The sequence below is a fragment of the Haliaeetus albicilla genome, chromosome 13, assembly GCF_947461875.1.
Source record: "Haliaeetus albicilla chromosome 13, bHalAlb1.1, whole genome shotgun sequence".
In the NCBI taxonomy this organism is placed as follows: Eukaryota; Metazoa; Chordata; class Aves; order Accipitriformes; family Accipitridae; genus Haliaeetus; species Haliaeetus albicilla.
Window position 1 is genome coordinate 19911640 of NC_091495.1, and position 15332 is coordinate 19926971.

General features: G+C 39.7%; 1 protein-coding gene across 7 annotated transcripts in view; it reads left to right on the forward strand.

The window, feature by feature from the left end:
• The window catches only part of LRFN2 (leucine rich repeat and fibronectin type III domain containing 2), a 168846-nt gene extending 155436 nt beyond the window's left edge, over nucleotides 1-13410 (forward strand). For all 7 annotated transcript variants that reach the window (XM_069800355.1, XM_069800358.1, XM_069800357.1 and 4 more), the window contains one exon: nucleotides 8265-13410. In XM_069800355.1, the coding sequence (XP_069656456.1) occupies nucleotides 8265-9183 (919 nt within the window). In that variant the 3' untranslated portion in view covers nucleotides 9184-13410. The remainder of the gene's footprint in view (nucleotides 1-8264) is intronic.
• The last annotated feature ends 1922 nt before the right edge of the window (nucleotides 13411-15332 follow it).

Sequence of the window (15332 nt, forward strand, 5' to 3'; positions counted from 1 at the left end):
TGAGGTGAAAGGTGTTCTGTGTAGACCTGAATAGCTTGGATGTGACTGGATTTATCTTTGTGTTGTCAAACGTTCCTGGGGTATGTCTACATTCCCTTTAAAGATAAGATTTAATGATCAGGGCACTAAATGCCTACTGCTGTCATGTCCACATGAAAGAAATGATAGCATAGATCAGGGAGCTTGAAAGGCTAATTTTGTGTTGTCATACCATCATTAACCAAAATGAGGTTGTCCCAGTGCAGTAGCTTGCACCTGGACAGCTGAACTGAGCACCTTCATTGATTCAGGGCATTACGAGATGGTTCTGGTGGTCTTCATTCATCCAGAAGTGCCTCACCAGTTCTGCCTGCCTGTGGCTCCTTATTGTTTGCAAGAACCTGGGAATAATAGAGAGAGGAGTGTTTCCTCTTAGAGCAATGGTTTATGGAGGGGAGCAGAATACCTTGTACCATGGTTCCCCTTTCTCAACCTTGTGCAGTAACGTCCCCTAGAAACCTATGCTTTGTTCTGTCACCTGCTGAATGACTTCAGTGCCTCCCCAGGGGACACCATTCAGCAGTCTATCAAATATCACCAGAAATTTATACTCTCTGAGCTAGTAGTTTAATGTTTGGGTTTTTTTATTCCTTTCCCCTGTAACACAGGGGATATATTCATTATCAGTATCTCCCTGGCTCATCATCTTGTGACAGACATATCAATTGCTTTTGGCTCTGTCTTCTCTTCCCCACCTCCCACCCCACTTTTACAAATGAGCAGAAAAGAGCATAAACAAATTAGGAAATAATAATGAAAAACCATGTGTTTCATTCGGCAAGACAGATTCTCTGAAGGGCAGCTGGATGTATGAGTGATGGGGAGACAAGATTCAGAAAAGCAGGAAGGTATTTGTGTTTAATAATAAATGGTCCACCTGAAGGCAAAATTATGCTTGTATGTCATAAACCCCCCAAAACTAATAAAATAAAAAATGGAGGAAATTATTCATGCTGGGTTGAGTTAGTGTTTACGAAACAACTCTGGCTACCTCCTGGTTTTATCTGACATTTCCATATGTTGACATGACTGACAGAGGAATTATGCCCTGTTGCTAATACTAACAATTTTCTTTTTTCCCAGGACACCAGAAATACAATTGTCATTTTTTTGAGATGCAGTCACAGTAGGTCTCTGTTTTTCTCAGATTCTTAGATTAAAATATCCTGAATCAGGCACCAAAAGACTGTGAGCTCTCACACAGCAATATACTTGGTACTTTGTATTTGTTTTTTGATTCCTGAGGCTTTAGGATGATCTGAAGACATATATTCAAGGTCTTTTTTTTTGAAATTTGAAGGGCAAGAAATTAATCTCCATTGTTAGTTTACTTAATTATTAATAACATTTTAGATTCTACTTTCATTCCACGACTGCAGAAACTGGGGCTTTCTGAGATAAAAACACAGCAAAAAATGACACCAGTATACACCATAAAACTTTCAAGGAAATTACAAAAGTTGGCAGCAGAGAAGAATGCAAAGTATGCAGTCCAAATTTGTCAATTACTTGCTCTTTCTCCCAGGCAATACAACACATGTGACATTTTCACTTCCATTTAGATCCTTCTAGTCTTCCTCTGATCTTTTTTTGCCCTTTTCTTCAGCCTTCTTAATATCTGTCCACCATCTGAACTCTTTCCACTGCCTTGATTCACTTCACTATCTTTCTAATTGTTTTAGTTTTGCTGAAAGATCTTCACCTATGTTTGATTGTACTCAACCATAGACTCAGTTGCTTTTGTGATCTTGGTCCCCATTCAGTGGCCACCTGGTCTTCTTCCATCATTTTGATGGTAGCCACATGTCTGATAGAGCCCTGCCAATGGCTGCTTTGAACCTGTTTGTCTTTCTATCATTTTCTGCTGCTCTGACACTGCCAGAGCCACCAATGTTCATTATTTTCTTTTCTTCTTGCATTCTTTCTCACTTTAACCTTCTCCTTCTTTCCTTACCTGTCCTCAATGAAATAACACCTCATTATTATCTCTGTCTGGTAAGAAGCAAGATCTGTGTGCCATTGAACTACATCCACCAGGCTTTAAAGGATACTTTATGTGGTCCTTCTTCAGACAATGAACTCTGTCCTCTCATTACCCACTCTTTTTACATGCTCATTAGCCAGTCTTTCTCCAATATGTCACCATTGATATTTTCCCTCTCCCTTTTCTCTGCCATCCTACTATAATCACACTGGGACTGAAGGTGGACACTCCACCTGAAAAGTAGGACTCTATCAGACCCTTCTACAATACTTTAAAGGAAGAATAGCTGGAATGATCTTTTTTTTTTTTTTTTTTTTCCAGAATTACCTGTGAAACAAATGCAGTTAAAAACCCAAAGATTTTAAAACAGGGGACAAACTTTATTGATGAAATAAATGAACATTTTTGGCTTGAGATTTTCACTGAAAAATGAAAATTGGTCAGATTCTAGTGTTAACCTTTTCTGGATCAATTTCTAGTCCTGAGAGCAATCAGGGCAATATTTTGCACTTATGTGAATTCAGCTTTGTAAGAGGAAGTTTAAGAATAATAATGTACAGTGAGATTGATATTTTCACACTAAGGCATTACTATACAGGAAAGTTACTGTGCTAACTAACTGGAATATGATTTTAGAGAACACTAGGTATTTCACCCTGGCACCCCCCTTCCTCTTCCTTTTCCCCTGTTTAGTACAAACGATAGTGCATAGTGACAATGTTTAGCAGTTGCTTCATAATTAGTGTATAGGCTACAGCTGTGCTGTAACTAAGGAGGGGCCAGAACCCCATCATCTATACTACTAATGTCTTGGTACAGTTCCTTGCATGCTTTTTCCAGCATGGTTCAGGAGTTAATATTCCAAGGGCTATTTTTGATATACAGCTTTCTGAAGTCACTCTGGAAGAAAAGAGAATTTACCAGCAGAGACATGGACCATTTCTTGTGAGGTGTCTGCCTTGGGACACAGCATGTAGACATAGAATCTTACAGGAAGAGTTTGGGTTGAGCAGTTTAGGCACAGAAAATTCACACCCAAGCAATTGGGCTTTTTTTTTTTCCCCACAGATACAAGCATTTAATAAACTAGCATGATTTTCTGTTTTAAACTCCTAGCAATAACTTCAGAAGGAGAAATCATATTGCAATGTAGATAGTATACAGTCCTGGATAATTAAAAAAAAAGGACTACGAGAAAAGCAACATAGTCTAGCAGGTCAGTATAAAACTGAGTCTTGGGAATTGCAAGTGCATTCCCAAAGGACTTGCGGTGACAGCTCCCTGAAAGTTCTGTGATTAAAGCAGTTTCAGGCTAAAACTAGATGCTATCATACCCTTCATGATGGAGAAAAGGAACAGAATTGCCTAGCCAATTAGCCTAATCTGTCTTGTCTTTAATTTGTCTGTTTTGCATAACCACAGTATTAACCAGCAGTTCACTCCTGCTAATCCCCAGTGCTACAAAGAAGAAAAGAACCCATTTGTATATTACAGTGTAATCATAATATCTACTAATTTCCTCCCATACACTGCAGGCCTCTTTTGAAAGGAGATTGCTGGCATTATCCCCATTTTATAAATGAGGAGACTTACAGTATAGAAAAATGATTTCTTAGGAACTGAGAGTTACTGATAAAGTAGAGCCTGATAACAGTGTAACTGATAATATAGAGAATAAAACTCAGGTCTCCTAAATTCTCAGCACAGCTTACTCCCTGCAAGCTTCAGTGCTCACTTGCATCTGGGATTACGAGTGAAATCTGCAGCAAACCTTTTTCTCCTGCATTTCTAAGTAATTTATTATTTTCTAATTTTCTTAATATCACCACACACTGAAGTACGTAATTACAGAATTGCTTGCTTTCTGTATGTTGTGTATACAAGGACATAACAAGGACTTTTTAGTGGTGGTTTTAGAAAATAAGGTTGACTTCAAAGGAGGCTACTAGCACTATCCTTTTTTTAAAAAGGGTCTCATGGTCTCATTTTGGTGCTTTCATAAAATGAAATATAAATTTCCATGGATTGAAGGGAATGTATTGTTTGCAAAAGCCCTGCAAACTTTCATCTCAGCTTCATAGCTCTTCATCACACATAAACTCTCATAGGAGCATCTGTCTATTGCTGTTCTATTTCAGATGCTTATCCCATGCCCCAATCCCAGCCATAGGTCTCCTCCTCTTCCAATAAGTGACACTATTGTGCCAAAAGGTGAGAGAAGAGGGCTTTTTTGTAAATTAAGATCAGATGTAAGACCCCTATGCTCATTTCATTCCTTAGAGGCAAGATTTTCAGAAAGGTCAGAACCATGTTCTTATATGAATAGTTTTCCTTGGCATATTTTGACCTTCAGACAGGATTCAGAAACTAGCTTAAGAATCAGGTAACAAAATCCTGGCACCATTGTGGAGGAGATTTGCCTGCTTCTCCTACCCCAAGGAAAATAAACCAGAGGAGAAAGACAGAAATTACTGTGTCTTATGTGTCTGGACAGTGAAACTTCCGTAAGGAGATTTTCAAATTTATTGTTGTCCTCGCTAGATCTACATTTACACTTACACTGTTATGTTAACACATTTGAGTATTTGTTTGCTTTCCCAGTCCTCACTGTTCGCAGGCTCCTTAAAATGTACAAATTAAAACTTGACATAACCTATCAGTTTAAAAATAAGCAAATGTTTTGCTAGTTGATCTCCTCTTGCAATTAGTCAACTGTTACTCTTTTTTTCCCCAAAGAAAGGCTAGTATCAAATTTAGATCTCTATTCCTCTTCTGTGATAAGAAGCATCTCTTCAAGATTGCATTGCCCTGAAGAGCAGGTGGACAATATCAGGCTCCTTGGCTCAAGATACTGCTGCAATCAAGTATGTTTGCTATCTGAAGGCTAACAAGTGAGCACTAGGATCTTCTGAGTTTCAAAAGCTAACAACTTTCAAAAGCTGGTTTTGACCTCCAATGAACCAGGCTGTAGATGCTTGCTACCTGAAACCAACTTTCCGTGTTTAGCTGATGAGTTGACTGAACAAAGCCTTACTGGATCTCTGCCTAGACACAGTTTTAATATCCCCGTTTAGTTTTGTGGCAGCTCCTAGCTCTGGAGTCCCAATGGCAGGGCATGGTGGTCCATGATTAATGGTGCTAGACGTACAGAGCAGCCATGAAGATACTCCCTCTGTTAGGCAGCAAAGCAAAGATTGAAGTGGCATCTTGCAGGTACGCATGTTTGGGACACTCAAAGAGTCATCAATATCCCAGAATGAAAATGTGTCTGCATCGATTTTAGGTGTGGGGAATGTTAAGAGATGTCATCAATCATAGCTGACCAGCAGTATGTTTGGGGAGAGTGGGCTAAAGCATGGAGGAATGCCAAAATACTCTTACAATTGGCAACTTCGTGAAAACAAGATCGTCTTCCCTGCAAGCTCGAAAACTGAGTCTGAGATTAATTACTTAACTCCTAGTACTCTTGAACTTGGTGCTTATTCCTATGCTCAGCTGTTCTTTAACAATAACATTAATTTGAATATTTTACAAGCACATTTGAAGTTTATTTACGGAAACATCCAAAATTCTTCATTTTAGATGTATATGGAGAGTTGATTGCTTTTTCCATAATTGGGATTGCAACTGTGATCTTTTATAAAGCTATTATTAGTCCCAATATTATCACAGCTGTAGCTTCCAGGACTGACTGAGTTTAGAAATGACTCAGTTTCTTTTAAAGGCTAAGATGAGCTTTTATGGCAAGTTTCAATACAGTTAACCTGGCCAAGCTTTAGGACTGGTTATGGCCTCACTGCTGTACTTTTAAAAATGAACCAGCTTTACATTTTGTGTCATTATCACTACCTGCCAGTCCTTGAAATATTCCAGGCAGTTACATTTCCTTGGAAGCTTGTGTGTAATTGTATTTGAAGAAAACAAGTTGTAAATGATTGAAGTTATCAGTGTTCATTCACTCTATATAAATTGGCATAGTGTGTTAGGTGGAAAGACTGTTTTTCTATATGTGTAAGGTATGTGTAAAGCGATATACTATGTAAACCCAGTTGTTTGCTGTTCACTTGGAGAGAATATAGAGGTCTCTGTGTTTCATCAGTGCAAAGCAAAAGGAACTGCTCTAACAGATGGTGCTATAGTTCTGGTTTTCGAGAGTTATGACCCAAGTCCAAGACCCAGTTTGTATGGTTGACTATTCTTTCTGCTAACAGTGCTACTTGTTTGTAATGAGATTTCAGAGTGAAATAATTTTTGAATGACTTACACACTGCAGAATTTTTTAAGCACGTGGCTAGGAGTGATGATGGAAAGTGGAGTATAGTACTAGGTGATACAGAAAGAGATATGAAGCAATTAGTGAAACTGTTTAAAAGTTTGAAGATCATATGTCTGAAGGTCAATAGTATTCTGTTATTCCATATATCATTCTTGGTGTGTACATGTGAAATTCCTTGAGCAATTCAACAGAGTACAGGCATTGCCCCAGCTGCTGTGGCTAGTGGTGTGTTGTTCTCAGAGCCACAGGAAGAGGAAAACAATTTGAAATAAGTTGAAACCAAACATTTTGACTATTAGAAACCATTTTAGCAACTGTATCTGGACTTTTCCAGGAGGGCTGCTTTATGACCTCTTGGCTCATTCTGAACAGCTCATCTATGTCTATGCAGAACATCTCCATTAGGATGATAAATGTGCCAAGAATCTCAAATATAACATTGAATAAACCTGCCAGGTGGTGTTTATATTCCAGGTGTCTCTCACTGATATTTCTTTTCCTTACAGAATTTTTGTGTGTGTTTGTTTGCTTTTTAAAAAGAAGCCACATCCTCACCTGTGGCCACGCTGAAGGGTTGTGTAAGTGGTGTGAATGCATAAAGGCAAAGATGATCAGCAGCTCATCTTTGCATTGCCTTGATGTTGCTGCTTCTCCCACTACACAGAAGGGCCTCTGCAGAGCTGCAATTTATGCTGGCTGTGATGACGATTTGAGGCTAAGAAATCCTGGCTCTCCCACAGGGAGTATGCCTTTCTCTTCTGACCAGGCGTTACGGTCCCAATTACAGCCACACCAACCTGTAGGGCTCCCTCATTGCTGGTACTAAAGATCTGCAGCTCTAAGTCAGAATGGGCTGCCTTTAATTTCAGCTTTTTTCTCTCACTCAAGCCTGTTATGTAGAAGTAAAGAGAAACATGCATGCAGTATCTCTTTGGGTTTATTCTTGGCTACCCACCAGGCACTGAATCTGGGATTCTCCACTGTATTCCACTAAGTTTGAAGTAGGGGTAGACCATGTTCATTCCCATCTGCTAATTTTGAATGCTAGTGATGCTCTGAATATTGCATGAGTTCAGATGGCTGCTTAAGTTTTGTGGCAGCAAAGAATAATATCCATAAATGACCAAACTTGGAGCACAGCTTGGGCCTAGCTATTTGGTTTTTGAAAATGGATTTGTATTTGAGTAGAATTTTTTATTTTAAAGAAACCCTCTTTTTTCCATCCCTGTGTCTTCCTACCTCTCCTCACACTTCCACAGCCCATACTGCCAAGGCCAGTATTTCTTTTTCACTCACACAGAGGAAGGTGGTTGCAGGGAGAAATTTCTGGCAAGGAAGATGTTAGCTGTATTTCTAGGAGATATTTTCCATGGTGAGAAGTAGGAGGATGGGGAAAGTAGGTGGGAGAGTAGAGAAAGAGAGAGAAGTGGTTGCCTGCCTTCAGTTCTCAGGGAATGAAAAAAGTAAATGTAGCCCCTTGTCTTCACAAGCTAAGCAACCTGCTGATGCCAGACAGCAAATGTTCAGGCACCCGTGAAGCAATGTGACAACTGCCAAGTTCAGACTCAGCAAGTGCAAGGGTCATTTACACAATCAGAAAGAAGGGCTTACTGTAGGCACATATTTTTATTCTGAGTTATTTGTTCAGGTTTGAATATATTTAAGATTAGGACAGACCCAAGCGAGGAGAAAAAAAACCAGACTAGTTTGGTCTGCTTTTTCTTATTCCCTTTATTGCACATTTGAGAGATGGCCCTCAAAACTTGTATGTTACTGAATGCTGGGATTTTGGACCCACAGGAGCTGGGAAGCTTGAATGCTTGTTTAAATTTTATGGCTCTGACTCCTCTCTGGCAGTACCAAGAACAATAAACACCACACTGTTCTTATGTCTATTCTCTCTTTTCCCTTAGTGTCAAGAGTAACCAATTTTTTTTCTCTTTTTTTTTCTTTTTTTTTTTAAAGGATGATTCCAGCTACAAACAAAGCCTTTGTTGTAAACAACCTTGTTTCTGGAACAGGCTATGACCTCTGTGTCCTGGCAATGTGGGATGACACGGCCACTACCCTTACTGCCACCAATATTGTGGGATGCGCCCAGTTCTTCACCAAAGAAGACTACCCTCAGTGCCAGTCAATGCACAGTCAGTTCCTTGGTGGGACCATGATTCTGATCATTGGAGGCATCATTGTGGCAACTCTGCTGGTATTCATTGTAATACTCATGGTCCGCTATAAGGTCTGCAACAATTCCCAGGGGAAGATGTCTAATGTCAGTAACGTCTACTCACAGACAAATGGAGCACAACCAGTTCAGAATGGAGTCTTGCCTCAAGTCAACCCCAAAGTGGTGGTGAGAAACGAACTGATGGAGTTTAACTGTCAGTCTGCACGGAGCAGCATCTCCTCTTCCTCCAGCTCTGCAAATAGCCGTGACTGTGATGACTATAGCCTCCAAAGTGAACAGGGCACATTGTCCAATAAGTGGAGGCCTCCTTCCAGGTCAAAACACAATATTGACCGGCTAATGGGAGCTTTTGCCTCCCTGGAACTGAAATGTCAGAAAAAGGAGGAGATGACAGACTCCAGAACTTCCACGGTGGCCCACCACTCGGACAAAGAGCCACTGCTGGGCCAGCCAGAGTCCAAATTTCACAGCCTCCTCATGTTGCCTCTGGAGGGCAAAACTAAACGTAGCCATTCTTTTGACATGGGGGACTTCGCCACAGCTCAGTGTTGCACCTACCCAAAAAAGTTAACAAACATTTGGACAAAGAGGAGCCTCTCGGTGAATGGCATGCTTTTGCAGTATAACGGCAATGACCTAACAGGGGCGAAAGGAACTTTCGGGAGCTCAGAGTGGGTGATGGAAAGCACAGTGTAAATATCAGTGTCTCCCCTCTCCTCTTCTCCCTTCATGTGTTATAAAGCATGGTTTGCTGCAGGGCCATGCATTTGCAAAGAGAGAGGAGGAAATGTTTTCAGTTGTACTGGCCAAAAAGATAGGTAAATAAATAAGTAACAGGGATACTAAAAGAGAAAGAAGATCGTGAAATGTGAATAGGCACGTATGGCACCATTTTTGTCTGGCCCCAACTAAACCATGTGTGAATGTTTCAAGGAATTTGCTAGTTGTATTTAGCATTGCTTTCCAAAAGTTACTCAGACTCTTGGTGAACCATCACACAAGATTAAACAAGGAGGATGAAAAGGGGTTTAACAGCACAAGTTTAATTTTACAGGGTTTCTTCTTTTTTTCTTTTTTTTTAAAAGGGCACCTCTTTCTTTTCTGTTAACCACAGAAATACACTTCTGTGGATATAAGACTGGTTGATATATCTGGTTGTCATTGCAAGTGACTTTTGAGAAAGTGCAAGCAGGGCATCCACAGGGACAGATCAGAGCAAATTGTTCAGCATAATCTCATGGTGTTAATTGTGACTTCTGGGAAAACAATACTTGCTGTTGAGTGTGCTTTTGGTTGGAATTTAATGATTTCTTTCTGGTTTGCCTTGTTACTGCTTTTGAGTTGTTTTTTCCCCACAGCAGAAAGTACATTTCCATGTATTTTTTTTGTTTTGTTTTCTGTTTCAACAAATCCCCCAGGTGAAAAGGAGGATATGTACAAAGGTCAAAATTCTGATGTACTGTATAACCCACCTCCAATACCACCCCTTTATGTCCTAGGAAAAAATGAAGTTAGGGGCTAATAAATTAAAAAAAAAATCATCCTCTTTCTTCCATCTTTTTCGTAGTCTCTGCTTGTCAATGCGCAAGGCAGACTGCAGCAGCTATTGATATCTGTAGGGGTGTTGCTATCAAAGATGGGAAAAATAGTAATCAAGATTTCCTATTAAAGGATAAAGAAAGGGGAAACACAAGTAGCTCCCATGAACTCTCCACATTATGAATACCAATGGCTTTTGGCAAAGGTCACACTGTCACTCCCTTCAACTGACAGAAAACACAGACTTGCACCCTATTGTGACAAAAGCTCTTTGTACAGTCACTATGACATAGCTTGACTGTATCAGTAGCATCACAGGAAATGTAAAGTTTTGTGTATTTCAGGGGACTGGGTATGTTCTCAATTAGCCATGGAAACCAAGTTAAATTTTGGGTGTCTCAGAGCCTGCGGTCTCTCATGTGTCCCTCGTATTACAGACAGCCCTTCCCCAGTCCCCAGTGTACTCCTGCCCCCCTGTCTCTCACCCTCACTAAGGTGCTTGGTAACTAAGAATGGGAGCTCTTTAGAGCTTGTAAACTGATTCTCAAATTCATTTTTGGGGAGCACTGATGTGGTTGTGGAAATGCACATGGCCCACCCAACTGACTTCATTGTCCTTAATGACTTTACTGTAATTTCCAGCATTCTGGTGGCTACTGCAACTGTACTTTCATGCCTTTATTTAATTGTTGGTTCCTAATGATCAGCTGCTGGGAACCATTCTGAAATTGCACTTTGTTACTATGATTTTGTAAAAGACATGTGGAGAAAGGGTGCAAGGCACAGAGAAAATAACACATGAAAAAACTCTATGTATATTTTTTTTAAAGGTGCAGAGATATATTGTGACATGGCTGTGTACTTGATCTTGTATTCGTCATGTTTCCTACTTGGAGTTTTAGAAAATGACATCCCTGTGATCAGAATATTTTTTCCTTTATTTTCTTTTTTTTGCTACAGTAAAAAACATTCTCGAGGAAAAGTACTTGCTTTTCATTTATTTGCTGTTCTGTGGTCTGCTTTGAAACCTAAGAAAGGAGCAGTAATTATTTTTTAAATTATCTTGAAAATTTAGATGTTTGGTTTCTCTTTCCCTCAAACTATCTTTGACTTCAGGATTTTAGTTATAAAGTAGGAATCAAGAAATACATAATTTTTTGGAACACATGAGAAAAGATCTTGTAAAAAGGCATTTCACCTCTTTCTGTGGTAACATTTATATGGATATATATCACTAATGTATTTTAAAACCTGATCTAAAATCTGCAGAAATAAGAGGAAGCCTGACTTTGTAGGTTTTTGCTCAAATTATTGCTCACTGCTGAAAATATATTCAAAAGAGATCCAGTCAAACTGTTTGCAATATCTTTCAAAGTTTCTAGTTTTCTCATGCTTTCCAAGAAGAGTGACACCTCTAGTGCCAGAATCTACATCATCCAACTGTCCAGATGGCACCTTCATGTTAACCATTTGGGGTTGTTCAGCCTGGAGAAGAGAAGGCTCAGGAGAGACCTTGTAGCAGCCTTCCAGTACCTAAAGGGGACTACTAGAAAGCCAGAGAAGGACTTTTTATAAGGGCGTGTAGTCATAGGACAAGTGGTAATGGCTTTAAACTGAAAGAGGGTAGATTTAGATTAGATATAAGGAAGAAATTCACCACTATGAGGGTGGTGACGCACTGGAACAGGTTGCCCAGAGAAGTTGTGGATGCCCCATCCCTGGAAGTGTTAAAGGCCAGGTTGGATGGAGCTTTGAGCAACCTGGTGTGGAGGAAGGTGTCCCTGCCCATGGCAGGGGGGTTGGAACTAGATGATCTTTAAGGTCTCTTCCAACCCAAAGCATTCTATGATTCTATGATTAATGACATTTACATTTATGTTGTACTGAAGACTCTTAAATGTGTTCATGTAATTATTTTGTTTTCCTTGCTACACTGTGGTACAGCTGGACTTTTTTATTATGTTGCTGCTTCACTTTGAACATATCTATCTGGGTTGTTTTTAATTTAGCTGTTGAATTCATCATCAATATTAGTAGCATATGCAGCCATGAATTTTCAAAAGCAATATCCTATACTACTTTCTTTATTAAAAAGGAAAACTTCTCTTCCACTTTCTCATACAAGATTAGAGAAAGTAAACCAACAGATGCTGTTTTAAAATAATGGATAGTTGCCAAACAACCCAGGTCATAATGTCCACAATCTAACAACAGCTGCATTTATTACTGTTAATCATGATTTTAATTCATTTAGCTTTAATAAATGAGGCTCAATCCACATCAGCAAATTTGCAAATACTGAGCAAAATGAAACAAGTGCCCAGCAATTAACTTTTGGTGCCCACAGCATCTGGGAGGAAGAGGACTCAGGGACTCATTGGTGAGGCAGGGAGCCCCATGGCAAGTCAGCAAGTGGCCAGCCCTGAGAGAGGGATGGAGCCAGCCTGGTGTGGTGGTGCAGTGCCTGGGCACCTGCTGGGTTATGATCGTCCTTCAGGTGCCACCAGCCACTGCTCCGCTTACATGGCTGGCCATGCAGACCTCTGAAATCATCCTGTGGCTTCCCCTTTACCACTTCGAGAGCTGCTGAAAACAGGTCTGCGTTTTGGTTACATCCTGAATACATGCCCTAGTTGCTAATGCACAAGGGTGACCCCAGGGTCCTCCACACACAATCTGACCAATCTCTACCTTGCCTTTGTTTTGCCTCCATTTTCATGTGTGCACCTCACTTAACATCTCTGGAGTTGATTATCTTTCTGTAGTGCTGCTGCATGGTAGGGATTCTTCCTTGCTTCACTTCTGAGCACAACTGCATGTCAGTGGCTGGTGAAATGATATATAGATATCACCCACTTACCTGGGTGTAATAACTATTTTCACACATCATTGAGTAGCTGAGCTAGCTCCAATGGCCTAGTTCCCTGGTCTCACAACCCTACACTGAGAAATTTATACAGGCCTCAGATAGCAAATTAACATGTGGTAGTGTGAAGTGCAGCTGCACCAACTGCACTTTAGATGCAAGTGTCAGACAGAGCAGATAGTAAGGAGAACAACAGAGATCAACAAGAGGCTTCTGAAAGAGAAACCTGGGAAACTAAAGGTGCTCCAGAATTTAATGTGAAGCCTGTGGGAATAATTAAAGACAACTGCATATGCGTATGTAACCCCTGTAAGTTAAATTTTTTTACATGTTTTATAATAGTGGAATAAACTTATTTTTTTTCTAAAAATATATGCCATTTACTTGAATGCACAGGATATGATTCCACTGTGAAATTCTGCACACAGTTAGTCCTGCAAAAAAACCAACCCAAATCCCCAAAATATCATCCTGGAGACTATTAAACAAGATGACAAAATGGATATTTCTGAATATAATGATGATGTGGATTTCATTTGATGTCTGCTTGGAGCCAAATGGTTGTATGAAATGAAAATAAAAATGTGTGTGCGTGTGTATGTCTGCATATGTACATATGCGTAGCAAAGCGGACCATACTATTTGTGTATAATTTATATCCTCCCTACAGATTTCATGAATTGGAATATATTTCTGGTTTCAAATGTCTTTTCTGAGTTTGCCAGCTCTAAAGAACAACAACTGATTTGCTTTCCCCTTATGCTTAGAGGAAGATAACCTTTTATATGTCTCCAAACTACACACAGTACTTGGTTACAATTTGGATTAATTTACAGGTAAAGCAATGCATAACAACAAAGCAATGAAAGGTACCTCTGCCCTGTATGATGCAAGACTGAAAATGTGGCAGCTTTTCCTTTGGTAAACCTGTTTATATCCCACACCATGGGATTGACAGAAAGAACAGAAGAAAATAATATTCCAAAAGACTCTGATTGTTTCATTCTCACTCTTCACCCAGCAAAGGGTTGCAAAGACAGATGACCAAAAAAAGCCATTGGAGGTCTCTGAGTGAATGCAATAAATGCAGCAATGATTTAAGCACTTTCTGACCTGGAGGCCAATGAATAATTCCACCTGATAACCAAGGAAACATTTTAGTCTTTGAATAGCTTAAATGTCGCATCTGTTTGCAATGCTTTGTAACCATTAACCTGTGGGTAACCCACACCACACTATATGCAGATCCCCTACAGCCTATTTTTCTGGAGACTTTTCTTAGTGACTCTCTTCCCTCTGTGTTCAGTGTTTGTAATTCAATACTTGGGCAACTCTGGACGTGGAATTAACAAGTGATGTTATTAACTTCTTACATGTTTCACCTTCAAATTCCACTAAACTTGAAGAGGGGCTCCCTCCGAAAACATTAAATTAGGTTTGGGTTTAGGCTGTAGGCCAGATGAAAACTAAATCAAATTGTACTTTGAAACTCTTGCTTTCAGTGTAGGAATTTTATGTTCCACAGTATGTTATCCTTGTCCTAACTAATTACTCCTTAATCCCCAAAGGTACAGCATTCCCTAGCATCAGCTGTCAAAAGGCCCTACTAGACAGAACAGCACCAGATGCTTATTCCCAGTATTACACTCCCAACAGATGGTAAATGCCAGAGATATAAATATATATCCAGATATAGATATATTAGCAAGTGCTTACTTTTGTATTCATGCATACATGTTCATGTGAACACATGCACACATGTACATATTGTACTCTTTAACTGTATGGTTTGTGATGTACAGATTTCTTAGTTTGGTAACAAAGGAACATTTACATTTTTTATTAAATACTAACAGGAAAAAGAGATACAGAACAAAAACCTCCTTTTTCTAGGAAGCAGATTAATTGATAATCTGCATCTCATCACAGCTGGGAAAGATCAGTGCTTCAAATGAATTTAACTGGAGGTGAAAGTTTTCATTTGTTTCATATGACCACAGTGAAGGCTCAACTACAAAGTTAGGGCATCAATTCACTTGATTCTCCCATCACATACTGCAGGTAAGTCTCCTGTCAACGAGGACACATGTTTTGCAGGGAGGCAAGCAGCTGCAGGGAGCTACTGTTTTGCATTCACAGACCCTGTTTGTGCTCTTAAATGTCCTGACAATGTTGTGCTTTAGTTTGTTAGTTGGTTTGTTTTTTGGGAGAGGGCAGCATCATATGTTATACTCAGTCATATGAGGAGACTGGACACAGGGCTAGAGAAACTGGTGGGAAACAGAAACATTGTAGGAGAAAGTAAATCCTGACTTTTAAATCCATAAATCTTAGTTTCGAAATAGGAGAGGAGAATGCTGCATTAGTTACCTGTACAGTTAGAGGTGGGCATCAACTTATGGTTAAAGTTGCTTAGCCATGTTTGCCCATAATATTTTTC